The following is a 22051-nucleotide window of genomic DNA, read 5'->3' as shown; positions in this document are numbered from 1 at the left end:
TCCATTAAAGTGGGGCTTGATTACTGAGAAAAGTTGCAAGTGACAAGTTTTAAGCTTTTGCCAGAGAGAAGAAGCCAGTGACCCTGTGTAGGTATATACCAGGACTCAGCAAATCTCGGTGGAGAAGGCAGTGGCAACCCACTCTAGTACTCTTGCCTGGAAAATCCCATGGCCGGAGGAGCCTGGTAGGCTGCGGTCCATGGGGTCGCAAAGAGTCGGACACGATTGAGTGACTTCACTTTCACTTTTCATTTTCATGCATTGGAGAAGAAAATGGCAACCCATTCCAGTGTTCTTGCCTGGAGAATCCCAGGGACGGGGGAGCCTGGTGGGCTGCCATCTATGGGGTCGCACAGAGTCAGACACGACTGAAGCGACTTAGCAGCAGCAGCAGCAAATCTCTGAGGTCTCTTCATTTACTGAAACTCTGACGGAGGTGGCCCCAGGCAGCCTGTCTGTCTCAGTCTTTTGTAGTTCAAGGCTACATCTAGCCTACGTTGAAGCATTTAATTATCTCCCCCTGAGTGGGAGCCGTCACATCCATCTCGAGGGCGCAGGTGACTCTTCTGCAGGGATGTTAAATATGGTACATGTGCACATGGGCTGGTGGACAGAGTTGTGCGTTTCTTTACCCGCTGGGATAGATTTAGGTTTTATCTCATTAAAACCAAGGGGGATTGTAAGAACATTTCGTTTTCGACTCGGGCCTTTCGTTCCAGCCAATAGGGGAGATTACGGAAGCGTCTCACGAAGCCAGAGATGGCACCTGTCGCGCCCGTCCCATGATGTGGGAGCCGAATCTCACGCTCACGTTTCCTGTGTCTCTTTGCCTTGCAGTCTCTCATCACGTTTGTGAACAAGCACCTGAACAAGCTGAATCTGGAGGTGACGGAGCTAGAGACCCAGGTGAGCCATGTTCTGGGCTGAAGGATCCTTTGTCTGGAGTGGTTTTCAGCCAGCTCTCTTACCCTCAGTGGGCCTTGTGAACAAAGCAGACAGCATTGTGTTCGTCAAACAGACTGTCCATGATGCAGTCGAAATAGTCCCAGCCCCAGCCCCCTGGACCTTCTCCCACACCCTCTATCTTAATTCCCGGGGCTCCTGGAACAAAACCCCTTAAATAACACATATAACCTCATAGTTCTGGAAGCCAGAAATCCCAGATCAGGGTGTCTGCAGGGCTGTTCCTTCTGAGCCTCTGGGAGGGGGTGGGGAGGGGGGCAGGGAGGTGGCCAGGGCCAGGCCCCTCCCCCAGCTTCTGGTGGCTTGCTGGTAACTTTGGGCATTTCTTGAGTCATCAGATGTATCATCTCCATCTTGGCTTTCACATGGATCTGTATCCAAATTTCCCCCCCTTTTTGGTAAAAACACAATCGTGTGGGATTAAGGCCCACCCTAATGACCTTACTTCCACCAAGACCCTATTTCCAAGTAAGTTTACACACAGGTTCTGGGGGGTGGGGTCAGGATTCCAACACATCTTTTCTGGTCATTGTTGTCGTGTCTGACTCTCTGCGACCCCATGGACTGTAGCGCGCCGGGCTTCCCTGTCCATCACCAGCTCCTGGAGCTTGCTCAAACTCGTGTCCATTGAGTCGGTGATGCCCTCCAACCATCTCGTCCTCTGCTGCCCACTTCACCTCCTGCCCTCAATCTTTCCCAGCATCAGGGACTTCTTTGGTGCAGGGATGCAGTTCAACCACAGCACCCTCCAAGGTGCCGGCACCCCCACCAAAGAGCTTCTGCGTGTGTGGGTCCCTCAGGCTAGAAAGTGTAGCTGCCTCTGCTTATGCTTCTTTTTTTTTTTATTTTTAAAAATTTTTTTGGCTGCGCAGCATGTGGAATCTATTTCCCCTACCAGGGATCGAACCCGAGCCCCCTGCAGTGGGAGTGAGGAGTCTTAACCTCTGGACCACCAGGGAGGTCCCTGGCGCCCTCTGCTTCTGCTGTCCATGGCCATCTACCCTGAGTGCTTAGCCAGCAAATGCTGGCTGGCGTCCCTCTAGTGAATACACACCACATATTTCTCCTGCCGCAAGTATAGAAAGTATACCTCCCCACCCCCACTCAGAGAGAAAGCTGCAGCGTGAAAATATGTTTTGAGCACTCAGCAAGCATTAAAGGCAAAATATAATTTCCCCAGGATTAGCTGGGTGCTTGAGTTTGACGTCTTTCGCGTTCTCGGTGCCCGTTTCTCTAATGTGCAGCTGATCCTTCTTAAACCCCTGGGTGATTGCGTTCATTCCTTCCTCTTTCTTTAACTTTTCTCATTTGCTTTTCTAATTAAAAAAGTAATTCAGGTTCATTGTAGAAATGTCTGAAAATGCAGATAACCAAAACAAATAAAAATCACCCGTAATCCCCTCACCCAGAGATAACGGCGCTGGGGGTTTACTCCAGATCGTTTCTCTACACGGATGGCTCCTCGCGGGCAGCTTGCTCTATGTTTGAAAGCTGAATGGTCCATTTTTTAACGTATATATTTATTTGTGCTTTGTTTGCAAGAACACTTTTTTTTTTTAGCAGTTTACTAATATTGCACGTTTAGCCTCTGATTATTTGCGGCTTGATGTGTTAACAGTCCAGAAGTGTACTCATTTGAAAAGGAACCATCCTTTTAGTCTGCCCCCGCCCCAATTCCCTCACCGTTCTCTCCAGAGGTAACCAACTTCAGCTAACTGTTGGGTGTGCATTTTTCTAGATGGTTTGTATGCATGAGTGTGTTTTTTGAAATGGCTGTGGGTCATTTTTTTTTTTTTTTTTGTAAAACAGCTGTTTTGCAAAGTGTTACTTAATAGTGTGGGCATCTTTTTGTGTGAGTGAGTGGGTTTCTGTCACATCCCTTTCGTGTTGTCTGGCCTGTCTGTGTTCTTCGCTTTAGTAGCTGCCTCCTATTCTGTGTGTCATTAAATCCAGTCCTTGTGATGGGACGTTTCCTGATCTGGTAAAAAGCGGTACAACCAGTATCTTTGCACACAGCTGTTTATGCCTTTATCTGCTTCCTCGGGATAAACTCCTACAAACGGGGTTGTTAGAGCAAAGGTCGGTAGTTACACGGAGGGCCCGGAAGCTTGGCCCGCCTGAAACTCTCATCGGCGGCAGTGAGAACCCACATCCTCACCAGCTGTCCGTGATGGTCACTGCCCAGATGGCTCTGCCTGCCGCTATCAACAGCCGCACATCTGAGGCTGAGTTCTGAACTTAAATTTGCATTGATGTCTGTTTGCTCTGTATGCCATCATTTGTTCCTGTCACTGCACGGTGTGAAGTCACGGGGCTTCCGAAGTAGCGCTAGTGGTAAAGAGCACTCCTGCCAGGGTAGGAGACGTACAAGAACGGGGTTTGATCCCTCGGTCGGGAAGAGCCCCTAGAGGAGGGCATGGCAACCCACTCCAGTAGTCTTGCCTGGAGAATCCCATGGACAGAGGGGCCTGGTGGGCTACAGTCTTAAGGGGTCGCAAAGAGTCAGACACAACTGAAGCGACTTAGCAAACACACATGAAGTAATATCCTAAAAATAGTTTGAGCCAGTGATCCACCAAAAGAGATACCCAGCCCTCGAAATGCAGATCTTTCTTTTTGTTGTGGCAAAGGACTCTGAGTATTTCCATAAGTATGTTCATTGTTAAACTTCTGATGTCCTGCAAGTCAATGCGAACGGGGCTCCAGTTCTTGCCCTGGGTGTGTGTTTGTGTGTGTTTTCTCCTTTTTAAAAGCACTTTCAGATTGTGGGGCAGCTTCTGAGTTCTGTGACACTGAGCCAGTTCCTCAACCTCTCTGAGCTTCTCCCCACTTGTTTAAAATGGAAATAAGTCAGTCTCATTCAAAAGCCTGTGACGAATGTCAGCAGACACATGTAGCCAGTGGAAACCGTATTGGACCACACAGTTTTAGAATCTGGAGGCCGGGCTCGTCACAAGCCCTTGATCTGCAGGAGATGTCCTCTGGGAGGGAGGGTGGGCAGGTCCTGCCTCCCCCCTCCCCACCCTGAGTGCTGGTCCGTGTCCCAGAGATCAGGCCCTGCCTCCCGCATCTTGGTCCTCTCCTGCCCCTGGGCAAGTTGCTCTGCCTTCGTGAGTCTCCGTTGGGTTACCTGTAAAAGGAGCAGGTCCCCTCTGTCCTGGCTTCTTGGGGGCGGGGGAGCCCAGGCAAAGAGCAGAGTCTTTGGGTCTAGATTCCCGGCCGCTTCCTGTGCGTGGGAGGTGGTGCTGGGCCAGGTAGCAGGTCGAGGGGCTGGGATCTACCAATTAGGACCCAGCTAGGAAAAACTCTCCATCACCAGGGCATGGGAAAGTCTTGTCCCGCCATGGATGTCTCTAGAAGAAGACGCCCAGGCAGCTTACCAAGTGAAGGAGCCGAACGGGGCAGCAAACCCCAAACCAAAGCCTAGGGCACCCTGCAGGCTGTGGATTAACCGTGCCCGCTGCTGGCACAGGTGGAGCACTCCCTGCATGCTCGGTGCTCCCTGCCCCCTCCTCACAGGGTCCCCACGGCCACCCTGAGAGATGGGACCAGCGTTATCCCCGAGGTCAGTGGTCTGGTCCTCCCCACTCAGCCGCACTTCATGTCATCATGTACAGTCTCAAGTGCCCACTTTGCACCCTGGTCCTTCACCTGACTGCAGGCTCAAGTTCCTCAACAAGAGATGGATTCTTTTTTTTTTAACTCTAAAACACTTTTCCTCCGTTTGAGTGGCTGCAGAGCCTTTGCTGACTCCGTGTACGGCCCGGAACATCACGCGTGTTCCTCTGTAGTTTGCAGACGGCGTGTACCTGGTGCTGCTCATGGGGCTCCTGGAAGATTACTTCGTACCCCTGCACAACTTCTACCTGACCCCTGACAGTTTTGACCAGAAGGTACGTGTGTGCGCGGTCTCCATCCTGGGAGTGGCCTGGGACACGCTCATCCAAGTGAGCAGCGTAGAATCCCCGGGCCGCTCTTTGTGAAGTCCAGCCTGCCCAGAAAATGGTGTGGTGATGACATGTGACCCTCAGGAAAGGAAGGAGCCCCGTGGGCAGTGCCTAACGCATCCAGGGGTTATGTGCCACGTTCTCGTTGGACTCTTTGCCTGGGACGATGCCGGTCTTAATAATTGTGGCCGAATGTCAGTAGAGTTGCAAATCCTTCCCCTGTTCGTGCCGCGTGGTCTGCCCGCAGCTTCATGAGCTTCCTGGACACCATCTTCAGTGTCTGCGCAAAGTCCATGGAGCGGCTGTGATGCCAGTCTCCCTGTTTTCCACTTTGGGGCGATCCATTTGTTTCTTTTTGCCTATTAAAACAATAACGTATCATGTGAATATATTGTTGTTCAGTAGCTACGTCGTGTCCAAATCTTTGACCCCCATGGACTACAGCATGCCAGGCTTCCCTGTCCTTCACTGACTCCCAGAGCTTGCCCAAGCTCATGTTCATTGAGTCGGTGATGCCATCCAACCATCTCATCCTCTGTCACCCGCTTCTCCTCCTGCCTTCACTCTTTCCCAGCATCAGGGTCTTTTCCAATGAGTCGGCTCTTCACATCAGGTGACCAAAGTATTGGAGCTTCAGCTTCAGCATCAGCATTAGTCCTTCCAATGAATAGTCAGGGTTGATTTCCTTTAGGATTGACTGGTTTGATCTTCTTGCTGTCCAAGGGACTCTCAAGAGTCTTCTCCAACACCCCAGTTCAAAAGCATCGATTCTTTGGCACTCAGCTTTCCTTAGAGAAGGAAATAGCAACCCACTCCAGTATTCTTGCCTGGAGAATCCCAGGGATGGAGGAGCCTGGTGGGCTGCCGTCTATGGGGTCGCAAAGAGTCGGACACGACTGAAGTGACTTAGCAGCAGCAGCAGCAGCCTTCCTTGTGGTCCAGCTCTCGCATCCATACATGGAAAAACCATAGCTTTGACTATATGGACCTTTGTTGGCAAAATGATGTCTCTGCTTTTTAATATGCTATCTAGGTTGGTCATAGCTTTCTTGCCAAGGAGCAAGCGTCTTTTAATTTCATGGCTGTGCAGTCACCATCCATAGCAACTTTGGAGCCTAGGAAAATATAATCTGTTATTGTTTCCACTTTTTCTCCATCTATTTGCCATGAAGTGATGGGACTAGATGCCACGATCATGAATATGTAAATATAAATATATATATATATATATATGTTTCCATTCCTGTGGATTGTTTTCTAGGAAAATCCTCAAAGAGGATTGTTTGGGTCAAAGGGCATGGCCTTCACGTTTGGGACACTCTTGTGACCAGGTGTTTACCTCCTGCCAAGGGCTTCCGCAGGTCCAGCCGTCCCAGCAGTGTTTAGTTCCTCGCCTTCAGAAACCTGGCTCGTGGACTGACCATATTGCTTGAACTCGAGAGCATCTGTCATTTTATTTTCCCGAAGTGCTAGACCCATGAGTCAGGGAGGCAGCCAGAGACGCATCCGGAAGCTGAGCCAGTGTTTACCAATCAGCCTGCTTCTGGCATCTCTAGGGCGGCTTGCTCGCGGCCAAATGTCGCTGCCGTCTGGCCCGCTGAGATGGATCAGAGCAGATCAGTGAGGTTCTGGCACGTTCCCCTCCTCGGAGTGCAGAGGGGGCAGGGTAGGGGGGATGCTCGGGGCTGGTCAGGAGGCAGGAAGACAGACAGTTTGGTCATGGAGCTCATCTTGCATTTCCTGCCCACGTGGCTGGCTGCAGAAGGATTTCTGTTTGTTTGTTTTTTGACCTGGACCATTTCTAAAGTCTTTATGGATGTGTTACAATATTGCTTCTGTTTGATGTGTTGGTTTTTTTGGCTGCGAGGCATGTGGGATCTTTTGATCCCATATCCCCTGCATTGGTAGGCAAAGTCTTAACCACTGAACCACCAGGGAGGTTCCCAGAAGTCTTAGCCACTGAACCGCCAGGGAAGTTCCCAGAAGCATTGTTCTGGAGAGATCTTTTCTCTGTTCAAATGAGCACGAAGGCTGGTGAGAAGGTTGAAGTCAGCCAAGCCAACTGGAGCTGGGCTTCTTTCTGGGACAGGCTCTGTGCAGTAGCAGGGGCGGCCCCTCCCAGCCCCGGCCTCCTTCCCTCTGAGACAGGACGAGTCTCTGTCCATCACCCTCTGGCCTGGGAGGCTCAAAGCCTGTTCGGTCCCCTTCGCCTCTGAGCGGGAGACGGGGGCCTGCTGTAGGGGACAGCATCCCACGTGGTGTGAGACCGTCAACGCTTGTAGGGTCCAGTGGTGGCCCGAGGGCCTCCAGAGCTCTCCTGGCTGGAAGCTGGCATTCTGGAGGGTCCTTCTCCGGCTGTGTTAGCCCCCAGCCCCACCCCTGGATTCTTTCCCTTCCTCCCAATAAGTGATGGTCTCCTGGTACCACCGGGAGCTTCCTCATTAGCCATGGGGCTTACTAACCTCCAGGTCCTCCAACCACCTCGCAGATGATGGCCTTTTCCTGCTGCACAGACCTAAACCCCCTTCCGGTTGGGGCCAGACACCTCGTCCCAATGTGGCCAGGCAGTGGTGACACATGCCGAGGGGCCCTCTCAAAGCATCCCTGGGACCCCAGACGCTGCCAGGCACTGAGAATCCTTGTAGCAGTGACAGGAGACTGAGATCAGTGAGCAAATCCTAGATATACCATGGGCGTGTGCTTTTAAACCATCGCACTGGAGTTTAAAAAGATGAGATGGGACGTCTCTGACCCTGAGATTCCTGCAAACAACTGAACTGCCCCATCGAACCATCTCAGAGGCGTGGGTACCACCCACGCTTCTTGTTTGAGGCCCACCACTGAGCCTTGCTCTGTGCTGGTCACTTTGCTGGGTACCTTGGGTCTGTGGTCATCTGGAAGATTCCACAGTGTCCCTGTCTCTCTGGGGGTGGCCTGCGTTCTGGAGACTTGGAGGTTATTCCTGGAAGCAAGTCCCAGAAAGGGCTTTGCAGTTTCAGGGTGCTTTCCCATTTGTTCCCTCATCAGAGTCCCTGTCCCCAGGAGAGGAAAGGGATCCTTGGGGTGGGGATGGATCACAGTCGGCAGGGGCAGAGTCAGGAGATCCCATTCCTTTCTGGGACCCTCTACCCTTCTCTCTCCTCACCTGGTTTTTTGAAACTCCTTTGCATCACAGAGAGAAAGCACTTTGGGGGTTCTGCTGTGGACTGGCTCCTGGTAGCAGTGTGGGGCTTTGGGGTTCAGAGTGTGGCTTGGTTGGGGGTGGGGTCTCACTCTCGGGGATCACGGTCAAGGAGGTGGCCCCACGTCCTGTCAGGAAGTATTTGCTCTTCTTTGTGCTGGGTCCATGGAGCCGGGCCCCGAGGGCGCTTCTCTGCAGGGGCAGAGAGGTTGTGGGGTTGAGGCTTGGCTCAGAGAGAACGGAAGGAGAAAGGGGCAGTCTCCTGTCTGGTGGGTTCCTTGGACGGAGAAGAAAGCAGAGGGAAGGCTTGCTGAAAACCTATCACTGGTTGGGCTGAGCAGCTGCAGAGAGGTGGGCCTTCAAAGGGTGCTCCCCCGACCCCTGCACCTCCCCCCTCCCACACCCCCATCCCCCGGCCAGCCAGTCTTTCCTCAGTGCAGGGAGGGGCCTCGTGGACTTGACCATGCTCCACACCGGTGATGGGGGCGCATCCTGCCAGCCTGGGGCCACAGAAGGCGTCTGTTCCCACGTTGGGCTGACAGTCTAACCCAGCCATTGCCCTGTCTCTCCCTCGTGGCCGTACTGGCTCCGTCTCAACTCCAAACCTGTTGTGTGTATGAATCAGGGATCTGGATCTCAGCTGACGGTGGAAGAGGCAGGATGCTCCCGGAGACAGGGCACAGATTCCCATCCAGACTTGGGTGGGCTGAAGCCCGGCCCCGTCTCTCGGAGCCCGGGGACTTTCTCGGCACAGATGACGGATGTCCTCACCCGTCTCGCCCAGGACCTCCTTTGGGAAGTGAGAGATTAAGACCCTCCGGTCATCTCCCGTGCGTGTCCCTCCTCCAAGGCCCAGCCGGGTTCAGCCCTCTCTCCAGGCCGGCTCCAGGCCCTGCAGGTGGGATTCTGACAGCCTGCGTCCTGTCTTCCCTCAGCGTGGCCCACGAGCCTCAGGTCATTTGCAGCTCACCCAGGTCTGGGTGTGAGTGGCCTGCACCCACTCTGGGGCGTGTCCCGCGTGCCAGGGCTGGGCTCCTGTTTGATACTCAGCGGACGGTGGCCTCCTCTACATCTCTGAGCACTGCCCACCCAGTGCCCCCGTGGCGTGGAAGCTTCTCTGCTGTGCCCTGGGCTCTCGTGGTCTTGACTAACGGAGGAGTATTTTGCCAAGTGTCTCTTTCCTGGTTAATCATTAAACCACTTTGCAGGCAAACTTATTATTGTGTTTCTGATTCATTGGCAGGGAAATCATGAAAATGTTACTGTTTAGAGGGTGTTTGATTACAGGAGAGCCCTAAAGTCCTTTCCAGCTCTGACATCTGTGATTTATTTTGTTTTTTGGTTTCCCCACCTGCCTGTCTTCCGCCACCCCCTACTTCGCTCGAAGCAGACTTCTGGTTGGCTGTGCTTGGGTTGATCGCCAGTGTCTCCATGGTTCAGGTGGACTTGAAATGCAGCAGAGGCGGCTCTGTGTCTAACCTCTGCGGCAGAAGTGTGCAAACTTTGAGCCTCCTTGGGGGCCGAGCATAGATGTGTCCACCTTTCCAGGGCATTGTGAAGGTTGAAGGCCGTGCAGCAGCCACCAGTGGCCTGACTTCAGTTCCAGCAGCGTCCACGGCCCCTGCTCTGGGTCAGGGCTACTGATATACCCCTGCCAAGGACAGGCCGTCACACTCGGCTGGCTTGAGGCCTTCTGACAGACAGCAGGGGACTGCTGTGTGCTGGGGATGGGGCCCAGGGACGGGGCCCAGGGCCGGGTGCCTTCAGGAGGTGACTTGCCCTCTCTGAGCCTCAGGTCCTCAGCTGTAACAGGAAGCTGCCGTCACTTGTCTTCACATGGGCGTGTCAGGGCCTGGGGACCCCCAACCCCCCCAGGGCAGCTTCTTGCCCTCATCTCCTGCCTGCGTCTCCCAGCCACGCCCTCATCTCTGGGAAGGGGAGTGAGGGCCACTCGGTGGATGTGTGCTGTCCTCAGCAGGCTCCCTCCCCCTCCCTCTGCCCACCCTGGGTCCTGCCCTGGGCACTGCTGGTCCTTGTGAGCCGAGTTATTCCAAAGGTTCCCCCTGTCCACGCTTGCTTCCATCCCCTTGGAGGAAAATCGGTGGAGGTGGGGGGCAATGGGCAGGCCTGGGACCGGTTGCGGCCCCGGCGCTAACTCTGGCTTCCTTGGCAGGTCCACAACGTGTCGTTTGCCTTTGAGCTGATGCTGGACGGAGGCCTTAAGAAGCCCAAGGCTCGTCCTGAAGGTAACACCCTGACCCGGGTCTTCGAAGGGCTAGGGGACCGGCCGGGTCTCTCCCACCAGGCCCCGAGCGTGTGGCTCAAAGGCCGGGCTCTGCTGACCCCAGCTCCCTGTTGCCCTCGGGGCTTCGGGGACCTGGAGTCCTGTGCTGGGGAAGACACCAAGGCCGGTTCTTCAGTCAGCATTGACTTGGAGGCCGTGGCCTCTGCCCCACGACCTCAGGGTTCCACTGCCCACCAGGTGCCCGTGCTCAGACCAGAGACGCTGCCTCACGTCTTGAGAGGATGTTTAGGGCTGGCTGCAGTTCAGCGCCTGTCGGGTTGCTGTCCTGGTGGCCCGGTGGTGCTCGTGAGCCAGGCCGTGGCTCGGTCATGGCCTGTGAGGTCTGCATGGCAGTGGAGGCCAGCAGAGCCCCGGCAAGAGGCCCCCTCACCGCCGCACTGACTCCTGTGCTAAATGCCCTCCACCAGGAATCGAGCGGGCGACTGAAGCCCTGGGGTGGGGGGTGCTGGGGAGGGGTGCTGCTCAAAGCATCTTCCAATCCAGGGGCTGTGGCGTGGGCCCTCCATGTCCCGATTATAACAAGTTTGCAGGTGAGGCCAGTGCTCCTGGATCCCCGCCCGACAGTGACAGCTTGAATCCTGGGTGGGGCATCCTCGTTAGCCTCCACCCACGCCCCCTGGGAGGCTCAGCAGTCACTGTCGAACACCCATCCAGGACAGGATTTCTGTCCCGTGACCCATGAACCGCAGCCCTCCCCGAGCCCTTGTCGGAGCTCAGAGAGCAAGTGAGGAGAAGAACCAGGTACCCGACCCCCAGGGGGACAGGGCCGCTTCCCACCAAACAAGGTGCTTGGACTTCCTGGGCCACACCTTGGTCCTGACCTCGAGGGGGTAGGACCGCGGCTGCTGCCTGCCCTGCCCCAGGAGGCCCGCAGGGTGGCCCGCAGTCACCAGTACGTGTCCTTGGCTGTCCTAGACCCTGTACCACGCAGACTTGTCTGGGCCCATCCTGGAAGGGATGAAGGAGAATCCTCGCCATCCCAGGGCTCATCCCGCGGGGTGGTGGCCTGGGGGCTCGGGCAGCGGCCTGTGAGTGGCGGGGACAGCAAGAGTGCTCTGCGGGGGACATAAATGGTGTCCCCCACATCTCCCAGGTGTTGGCACCAGGACTTGGGGCACCTTCTCTCACCCGCAGTGGCTTCTCTGTTTTCCTTCTGCAGATGTGGTAAACCTGGACCTCAAATCCACCCTGCGGGTTCTTTACAACCTATTCACCAAGTACAAGCACCTGGAGTGACAGCAAGGGGCAGCAGAGACCTCAGCGGGGACCGCGCTTCGGGAGGTGCCCTGGCCTCCCCTCCCAGCCCTCGGTTGCTCCCCACCCCACCCCACTTTTTGTTTCTGGTAGATGCTCTTCACCTCCTTCCCCTGTAATTCCACAGCGGGTGGCATACTTAGAAATTCAGGTTCCAAACACCAATGCTTTGTGAGTTTGCAGCCTCGCCTCACCTGGGGTGCCACAGGGGGCCAAGTCTCTTGTTGATCAAAAGATGGAAAAGAAAAAAAAAACCTGGAACCCTGACCCTCAGCCCCTGGGAGGCAGCAGAGGGGCACCTGGCATTCCAGCTGACAGCCGCCAGCGATCACAAGTCGTCAGAAACGCACGGCAGCGTTGCAGCAGGGGCGATGGCTTGACTGTCCTGGTGGCATCTCCTGGGCGGGACTCTCCTGGGCAGCCAGGCCTTTTTACAAAAAATGCATTTTGCTGTTTGAAAAAAATTCCCTCTGAGCTCCCGGGAGCCTCAGCTGCGACCGGAGTGTCCACTCGCAGCCTTATTCCTTGGCTGCTCCGTGCAGTTTGCATTTTGCTTTTGCTCAGACGTCTGGGACCCAGCGGACCCAGTGGCCACGGTCCGTGGGAGGAAGGGTTTCTGAGGCGTTTCTTCATCTCCTGCTGCGGCTGAGTGGGCTGTGTCGGAGTTGGCTCTAAAAGGCAGCTGGAGACAGCTCCGCTGGGAAGTCTCCAATCCCAGAGGCTCTGTTTGAGGATGGATGCCTTTCCAAAAACCTTTGGAAAGCAGGGTGTTTCAGTTTGCTGCGGCTGCCGTAACAGAGTGCCTGGGTTGGGGGGTGGGTTAGAGCCCGGACATTTATTGTCTCAGTTCTACAGGCTGGAGGTCGAGACGGTGGTGTCGGCAGAGCTGGTGCCTTTGTATCCTCCTGGGCTTGTAGACGGACGCCGTCTTCCCTCGCTTCCTACGCTTCTCCCCGCTGTGTGTCTCATCTCTTACAAGGACACCAGGCAGAATGGATTGGGGTGGACCCTAATGGCCTCATGGTACCTTAATTACGTCTGTAAAGACCGCTGTCCCCAAATACCGTCACCTTCTGAGGTCTTGGGGGTTAGGACTTCAATATGCGGGTTCTAGGGTGGGGGGGGTCACAGCTCAGCCTGTAAGAGGGGCGGTGGAGTGTTCACCTCTGTCCTCCGCCAGTCCCAGCTTTCCGCAGCCTGTGGCATCCTTGGGGCACCCTGTCGAAGGAAATGCGATCCCTCATCTGCGTGCCCTTCACCCCTCGCCTGCCTCGTCTTGGGAGAGAAAGGGGCACCCCTCGGCTGGGTCTCAGGCAGGTCCTTTACCAGGTCACCCCGACCTCCCTGCAGAGCCGGGGTTCTCGGGCCGACTGGACCCCCTGGGTTTGCTCAGCACCCTGGCAACGTGGGCCTTTCTCTTCTGTGATATTCGCCTTCCCGCTGCAGGTCAGAGCTGTTGAGCACGTTGTTATCTTACATTGCGTACCAGTGCTCAGGACTTAAAGAGCAGCTGCCTCTTCCGCCTGGGCTCGGGCGGCTGCCAGCCTGGGGCCGGGTTCAGAATAGCCAATTTGATGGCGGAGGTTACCCAGCAGGGGAAAGAAATAATTAAAACGGCATTACGGCGTCTCCTGCGGGAGGCGGTGACATTAAACATCCACATTGACAAAATAGCTGAGGCTGGAACGTTCTGTGCCGCCTTCATTACACGCGTGGATCCACGGTGCCAGGGAGGCGGAGGCCCCTCCACCTGCCGTGGGCGCTTGTGGGCCTGGCGGGGCAATGCCGATTCCTGGGGGCCTGCGGGAGTGGGGGTGGGGGTGAAGGAGGGGAGGCCGGGGTTTGGAAAGAAGCCTGGGGTCTTCAGCCCAGTTGGGCAGCCCCCCCCCACCCCAGGCCTGTTTCCACACCCTGAAGGTCCGGGTGAGGGGCATTGGTTTTTCCGGGGAGGGAGGTGGTGATGGGGTTCAACTCCCAGGGCAGTGAGCCCACTTCAGCCCTCTTGTGTTTTAGGCAGGAGAGTAACAGGAATGATAAATATGTGGGAAACCTATAGACAGGCACTTTTATCTCGTAATGCTGACTCTTTAAAGCCCTGTCCAGCAAAGCATGTCGTCTGGTCTCCAAATTAACTTTTTCTCAAACCAGCGGGGAAGGCGTGGGCGTGCCTTCCGCCCACCTGTGCAGGCCCCCTGGGGCCGTCCGCATCATTCTCCCCATCCACTGTCTGGACTGGACCCGAATTGAAAGCGTGTGTGGGGTGAGGGCTGGGAAGCAGTTTTGAGGCTGAAGCCAGGGTGACCTCTGCAGTGGCTAGATTCCTCCTCTTGAGATCCACCCGTTGTCCCTGGTGGCTTGGGGACAACAGCTGTCAGGATGTGAGTGTCAGGGCCCGGGACATCCCTGCTGCGAGGCCCACATGCTGCAGCATCTTCTGGGGAAACTGGGGCAACAGAAACTACTTTCTTTTGACACTTGCTGGGAGTTCCTTGGAAGGCAAAAGCTTCCCTCTTAGTCCTTAAATGAGGAAAGTTCTAGAAACCTTCCTGCTGCACTGATTCCCATTTGTAGTGAATGGCCTCCCCACCTTTGCCCCGAAGAGGGACCTTCATCCACAGGAGCTAAGTGAAAACAAAGTCATCGGTACCCATGCCGTGATGGCTAAAGGTCCTGAAATGCCTCCTCTTATTGTTCTCTGGATGGCCTGTCTTTTGAATGCCCTCCCCTTCACTGGTTTTGGGGCGCCTGCTTGCAGCTCTGCTTCCCCCTCGAACACGATATCACGAAGCGCTGAGCCCAGAGCCCCACGTGCCCTGAGGTCCTAACTGGATGTGACACAAGAGCTGTGTTGTTTCAAAGCAGCCAAATCCTCTTGCCCAGTTTGTGTGCCAGTATCCTCATGTTCTTGATTTGTTTTAAGCGGTGTTTACTTTGGATTTCTGGGTATTAAATAAAAGCCACTGAAACCCTGGCTGTGTTGTCAACCTACCCCGCGGGCTGGCGGCGGGAGCCGGCATTCCGGACGGCGTGTGGTGGTTTATCCCAATAAAGGCCGCTGCCTCTGTCTTGGTGCCTGGCTTTCTTTTGTGCCTTTAGCCGTCATGCTGGGCCCATGACACCAGCACAGCCCCACTTCCCCGACGGACGAGGGAGGAGCCAGCTTGAGTCCTGGGCGGGAAGGGTCCCCGGGGCAGGGGTGCTGCACCAAGGGTTTCCTGGGCAGGAGCAGAGGCTGGCGGCTCACAGCGGCTGAGTCACAATAATGAACAGAGCAGGCGAGTCTGCCCAGGTGCCTGGTTCTAAACCCGAGCGAGAGATGCCAGTGGCCAGTGGCATGAACTGCTACAGGGCTCTGGTGCCCTCCCCTCTCTTTGGGGCCAGGGACCCTGAGGTGACCCCCAGCGGGGCCAGATCACTGGGGTTCCACGCTGGTCCTGCTGTCAGCCCTCCCCGCAGCAGTCGTGGGATACTTCAGGTGCATCGAACTTTTCTCCTCGTCAGAATGAAAATGGTGACTGAACGTGTGGCTAGCCTGGGGAGCGAGGCAGCAACCCTTTAAACATGCTGAAAGTGACAAGCTGTTGCTGCAAAGATCCTGGGCTTTTGGAGAAAGACCCGAGTTCACGTTTGGCTTTGTTCCCACGTGACTGCTGGCGAGGTCACGAACCCACACTTTTCCAGAGGGCAAGTGTGCTCAGTTGCTCAGACGTGTCCAACTCTTCGTGACCGCGTGGGCTTCGAAACCTGCTGTGAATCACCAGCTCCTCGAGTCTGTCTTCCCAGTGGTTTACTTGGATGGGATTATCTATCAGTACTGATGAAGCTAAAGCTTCGTCCTGCAGCAGTTCTTCAGGCCAGCAATGGTGCCCTGTGTCCCAGGGGGGTCTTCTGGTAGGTCTTGTTCTGGGGACGTTCCTCGAGGGCTTGTCCGAGTGGCCGGGGACAACAGCCATGGAGAGAGAGAGACAAGCGTGTGGATCATTCCCAGTGAGAAGCGCAATGACGGAGGGGCCCGGGGTGTGGCTGGGCGAGGTGAAACAGTCTGGGGCGAGGCATCGAACACTCCTGGAAAAGGATGGAGTGCCTCGGGTCCACGCGGAGTGGGGGTGGGCTCACTCTGGTTGGCGTCTTTTCTGAGTTTTGTCCCCCTTCTTTCCGGCTGACCCTGTGGAAAGCCTCCGCATCCAGCCATCCCTACCCAGGGGGCTGTTACTGGGTGTTGAGGGGGAGGACCGCTGCTCCCATCAGGGTCTCTGCCTTGTGGTCAGTCTTTGGGAACCATGACATTGCATGGCCATCTGACCTCAGCAGAATGTGTAGACCCTGAGAACTCAGAGCAGGAAGGGACCTTCTGAGGTCATCTCGTTTAAGCCTTTCCCAGGCAGGAGCCAGCTCGGGGCTGACAGCTCGGGTCATGCATGCTGCAGGGGTGGGGACGGTTCCTTCTGCAAGGACAGCATCTTGTGCTTGGGAAGCTCAGATTCTGTGTGGTTTCGTTTCAAGTGGAAATCTGCTCCTGCGGGTATAATTTGATTCAATAAATCCTTGTTTCCCTTACTAGCGACCAGGGTTAGCCCTTACCCTGGGGCGGGATGTGGGGCCCTCCACGGGCTCAGCACAGCAGGAACTTGAACTGTATTCGTGCGGGTGTGTGTGCATGCTGTCGCTTCAGTCATGTCCAGCTCTGTGACCCTATAGGCTGTATCCCCCCAGGCTCCTCTGTCCACATGATTCTCCAGGCAAGAACACTGGAGTGGGTTGCCATACTCCTCCAGGGGATCTTCCCAACCCAGGGATCAAACCCGTGTCTCCTGCATTGGCAGGTGGGTCCTTTAGCCCTGGCGCCACCTAAATAAGCCTGAACCTTATTTAGTCAGTACTTATTGAGGGCCTACTGTGTGCCAAGCTGAGCCCTGAGGATGCAGCAGGGAGCAGGGTAGATACCAGCTCCTGCCTCAGGAGCTGAAGTGTGGAAGGGTGTGCAGCTAGGATGGGGTGGGCAAAGTCAGTGCAGACAGAGCAAGATCTGGGCGGAAAATAAGGCCATGATGTACTAGAAAGATGCAGGAGGGGTGGGCAACTTTGGAGGCAGAGGGATTTTACTCATGAATCACACGTCCCCCCGTCCCTGTGGGCCTGGGAGGGCCCCGTGGCTTGGCCCAGCAACGGGCTGAGGACAAACAGATAGGGTCTCGTAAAGTGAAACTTTGAAGTCAGATTGTAGATTTAAGCCCACAGCTCCCCTGCTGACATGGGCGTGCCTTCACTAACACATGTGCAGGATTCTGATTTTCTGCATATGTAGAATATAGTTCACGATTTCCTCCAAGGTCACATTTCCTCCCACAGCTGCACACCCTTCCACACTTCAGCTCCCGAGACAGGAGCTTGTGTCTACCCTGCTGCCTACTGCATCCTCAGGACTCAGCTCGGCACACAGTAGGCCCTCAATAAGTACTAACTTCACCGTTGTTTAAATGCATTGGCATTGCACCAGACAGCCAGAAGGAACACGCCAAGAATGATGGAACATTTCACGGGACCTAGGAGTTGTCTTACAGCCTGTCCATACTGTGGACAGTTGAGCATCAGAAAGTATCAGTTCAGTTCAGTTCAGTCACTCAGTCATGTCCGACTCTGCAACCCAATGGACTGCAGCACGCCAGGCCTCCCTGTCCATCATCAACTCCTGGAGTTTACTCAAACTTATGTCCCTCGAGTCAGTGATGCCATCCAACCATCTCATCCTCTGTGATCCCCTTCTCCTCCCGCCTTCAATCTTTCCCAGCATCAGGGTCTTTTCCAATGAGTCGGTTCTTTGCATCAGGTGGTCAAAGGATTGGAGTTTCAGTTTCAGCATCAGTCCTTCCAATGAATATTCAGGACTGATTTCCCTTAGGATGGACTGGTTGGATCTCCTTGCAGTCCAAGGGACTCTCAAGAGCCTTCTCCGACACCACAGTTCAGAAACATCAAATCTTTTGCACTCAGCTTTCTTTATAGTCCAGTTCTCACATCCATACATGACTACTGGAAAAACCATAGCCTTGACTAGACAGACCTTTCTTGGCAAAGTAATGTCTCTGCTTTTTAATATACTGTCTAGGTTTGTCATAACTTTTCTTCCAAGGAGTAAGCGCCTTTTAATTTCATGGCTTCAGTCACCATCTGCAGTGATTTTGGAGCCCCTCAAATTAATGTCTGCCACTGTTTCCACTGTTTCCCCAGCTTGCCATGTGGCCTTGCCATGTGGCATGCGGGATCTTAAGTTCTCTGACCAGGGATGGAACCCATGCTGTCTGCAAGGGGAGAACAGAGTCAACCACTGGGCCACCAGGGAAGTCCCTCGTTTAACATTTTTGCTTACATAATTTCAGAGAGTCCCTTGGACCGCAAGGAGATCCAACTAGTCCATCCTAAAGGAAATCAGTCCTGAATATTCATTGGAAGGACTGATGCTGAAACAGAAATTCCAATCCTTTGACCACCTGATGCAAAGAACTGACTCATTGGAAAAGACCCTGATGCTGGGAAAGATTGAAGGTGGGAGGAAAGGGGGATGACAGAGGATGAGATGGTTGGATGGCATCACCGACTCAATGGACTTGAATTTGAGTAAACTCCAGGAGTTGGTGACGGACAGGGAGGCCTGGCATGCTGCAGTCCATGGGGTCGCAAGGGGTCAGACACGACTGAGTGACTGAACTGAACTGAATTTCAGACTTAGAGTAAATTTGCTGCAATGGTATAAGGAATTCCTATATTAACCCTGATCCCCATAAACATGAACATTTTACCATATTTGCTTTATCCTTTCTACCTTCTCAATATAGATATAAATGCAGATATTTAGATGTAGGTCGATCATATAGATAGAGATCTAGCATCTGTCTATCTGTCTGGATAATTATCTCTTTCCTGAATCCTTGAGAATAAGTCGCATACATTATGCCCTTCTATTTTTAAGTATTGTTTCCTAAAAACAAAAACATTCACTTCCATAATTTCAGCACAGGTGTCATTACCAGGAAATGACACTGATACAATAGCATTATCTAACCCACCGGCCTTAACTCTATTTCCCCAGTTGTCCAAGTAATGTCCTTTTACCCAAAGAAATGCACTGACATCTTGTCACGTCTCTGCAGACTCCTTTAATCTGGAGCAGTTCTTCAATCTCTCTTTACTCGTCGTGACGTTGATGTAGAAGAATACGGGTCAGTTATTGCCTAGAATGTCTCAGCTTGCCTTTGTCTGACGCTTCCCCCATGACGGGATTCGGGTTGTGGATTTTTGGCAGAAGCCAGGTATTCTTCTCAGTGCGTCTTATCAGGAGACATATTGCGTGGATCTCTCCTAATTCTCAGGATATTTATTTGTTTTAATATTTAGTTAAACTGTTGTCGATCATGTTTGTCCACTGAAAATGTACCTCTTCTTTCTAAGTAAGTATCTCATGGGGGAAGGGTTTCTATGTTTAGAGTTACCTTTCCAGCAGAAATAGCTGGAAAACTGGGCAAAATGTAGGAAACAACTACTTTAGACATTAGAATAGAGGCAAGGCAGGTCTGTGAACCTTAATAAAAGGGAGACAAGTAAGGTAAACCCTACCATCGCCTAGGCTCGCTGCCTGGGCGTGAGTCCTGGACTGGGGAGCAGCTTAAATAAGGCCCAGTGGTCTCACTGAATCGAGGAGACAGAGCTCAGAGTTTGAGGAGGTCAGGTTAAAAGCAATAAAAAGTATCAGAGTAATTCACAATTAACTGCCTGCCAGAAAACTTCTTTCAAACCATAGGGAAGACTCTTGAGAGTCCCTTGGACAGCAAGATCAAACCAGTCCATCCTAAAGGAAATCAACACTGAATATTCATTGGAAGGACTGATGCTGAAGCTGAAACTCCAATCCTTTGGCCACCTGATGCAAAGAGCTGACTCACTGAAAAAGACCCTGATGCTGAGAAAGAAGAGGGCAGGAGAAGGAGGTGACAGAGGATGAGATGGTTGGATGGCATCACCGACTCAACAGACATGAGTTTGAGCAAGCTCTGGGAGATACTGAAGGACAGAAAAGTCCAGTGAGCTGCAGTCCATTGAGTCACAAAGAATAGGACATGACAGCGACTGAACAACAAAAGGAAAATGCCAACACTCTTTAAAGGAATGCAACAAAATTTGCCCAATAACGTAAAATCCTTGATATCTAGCATTCAGTTAAAAAAAAGAAAAGTTACTAGAAATACAGGGCAGAAAGATGTGACCCATAACTAGGAGAAGGATCAGTCAGTAGAAGCAGACCAGCAAATGACAGAGATGGTGATATTAGCATTCCACAAGACAACCGACCTGGGTGCTTTAAAAATATTCGTGTTATAGATGACTGTTCCAGATTAAAAGCCTGACGAGACATGGCAGCCGAGTGCCACCAAGAGAAACCTATGATTTCTAGTGGATCTTGGAGTAAAAATAATACAAACAAAACCCCTGTAAACAGCATAATAATATTTGGGGAAATTTGGGTGTGAATGACAATGTTACTATTTCAGTGTTAATTTTCTAGAGTGTCCTATAGAAGAATATATTTGTTTCTAGGAGATAAATTCTGAAATATTTGGAGATGACGTGTCACAATCCCTCTTTGGAATTTATTTTTAAATGGTTCAGAAAAAAAGTGAAAGAAAAAGCAAATGTAGTAAGATGTCAAAAAAAAAAAAAAATAAGCAAACCTTCTTGAGATTCAGCAAATGTAATTCACATCCTTTACATAGTTCATCGTCATTGTTTAGTGCCAAGTCCTGTCCGACTCTCACGACCCCGTGGACTGTGGCCTGCCAGGCTCTTCTGTCCATGGGATTATATAAGGAAGATTAAGCTGTAATGTGTATGCATACTTAGTTGCTCAGTTGTATCCATCTCTTTGCAACCCTGTGAACTATAGCCCCCCAGGCTCTTCTGTCCATGGGGTTTTCCAGGTAAGAATACTGGAATGGGTTGCTATGCTGTCTTCCAGGGGATCTTCCCAACCCAGGGATCAAACCTGCCTCTCTTGTATTGCAGGTGGATTCTTTCCCTATTGAGACACCAGGGATGCCCAAGCTATGATAGATAACTCTAATATAGTTATATAAAACAATTATATAGTTTTCTACATGAAGTTCAAATTTTAAAAATGGTATTGAGTGATAGCCTCTTTCTCACTGCACGTTGTCACAAACTCCAGTCCCATACAGGCGGGACAGAGCGGCAGACGAGACCATGCATCTGTGTCTTCCTCTGTAACGTACGGATATAAGGGCATCTGCCTCCAAAGCTGGGTCCTAGTGAAGTTAATGCCCTGACAGTTACACTTGCTTCATCATCAGTCACTCGACACATGCGATAGCATCAGTAATACCTTTTGTCATTTTCATGACCTTTCACGAACAGCCTCACTTTCCTGCTCACACACTTCCCACTTGCTCTGCCCCCTTCTCTGCAGCATCTGTCAGCAGAGAAAGGGTGGTTAGTCTCTGGTCACCCAGCACTGTCACCTGTTGCTATGGAAACTCTCAATTTCAGCCTGGCTTGTAAAGACTCAAGCTCAAGAGACCAGCTTGAGTCTGCCCCACTGTCCTGGGATCTCACCTTCTTGTGTTCCTCTAGTCCTTTGCACAGGCTGTTCCCTCCACCTGGAACATTCTTACCCATCTTTCTTCAACTGGCAAACTCTTATTCATCCATCAAAGCCCATGTCTCTTTGGAAAAAACTTCCTGATCCCCTTAGACAACAATAGCCATCAGTGTTTATCCATTGAGCCCACTTTGTGCCAGGCATTGCTCTAGGCGCTAGGACAAAGGAACCTTAAGGGCCTGTGGTATGGGATCGTGAAAGGATCTGCTTCTTAGATAAGGCAGTTAGGGAAGGCTTCCTGAAGGAGGAGGCACTTAAGCTGATGATAATGATGTGGACTCAGCCATTTTAAAAGCTAGGTAGAGGGCATAGTACGTGTGACCACCCTAAAGCAGGAAGGTAGGTGGCACTTTCAGGGAGTAGAAAGGTTGTCCATGTGGCTGGGAGGGTGTGAGGATGGGAGAGGTTAGGAGATGAGAATGGAGACAAAGCCGGCAGGTCCCATGAGGACCTAGGGCTGGGCCGGGCAGACTGGATTTCATTTTAAGGGCTACCAGATACTGCTAGCGGGTTTTAAGTGAGTTGAGATGTGAAGTGGGTCCTCTGATCACTTGTGGAGAAAAACTCAGGGGTAGGAGGTGGGGTTTGAGCGAGCAGTGTGTTCCCAGCTAGGAGGCTTCTGTGTGGTCCAGGCGAGAGGACAAGGTGGGCCCTGGCCAGGCCGGGGACAAGAAGCAGGAGGGACAGCCTGGAGGCAGCGCTGACAGCTTGCTATTGGTGGGACTGGGGCCTCA

The 22051-nt window shown here is 53.0% G+C and overlaps 1 protein-coding gene across 3 annotated transcripts in view; it reads left to right on the top strand.

The window, feature by feature from the left end:
* PARVB (parvin beta) overlaps positions 1-14715 on the top strand; it is a 115127-nt gene extending 100412 nt beyond the window's left edge. For all 3 annotated transcript variants that reach the window (XM_043881389.1, XM_043881388.1, XM_043881390.1), the window contains exons 10-13: positions 838-906; positions 4755-4856; positions 10265-10337; positions 11556-14715. In XM_043881389.1, the coding sequence (XP_043737324.1) occupies positions 838-906; positions 4755-4856; positions 10265-10337; positions 11556-11632 (321 nt within the window). In that variant the 3' untranslated portion in view covers positions 11633-14715. The remainder of the gene's footprint in view (positions 1-837; positions 907-4754; positions 4857-10264; positions 10338-11555) is intronic.
* The last annotated feature ends 7336 nt before the right edge of the window (positions 14716-22051 follow it).

The sequence above is a fragment of the Cervus elaphus genome, chromosome 22 (genome assembly GCF_910594005.1).
Source record: "Cervus elaphus chromosome 22, mCerEla1.1, whole genome shotgun sequence".
Classification (NCBI taxonomy): Eukaryota; Metazoa; Chordata; class Mammalia; order Artiodactyla; family Cervidae; genus Cervus; species Cervus elaphus.
The sequence above is the reverse complement of the archived record's forward strand: the minus strand, read 5'-3'. Positions and strand labels throughout refer to the sequence as shown.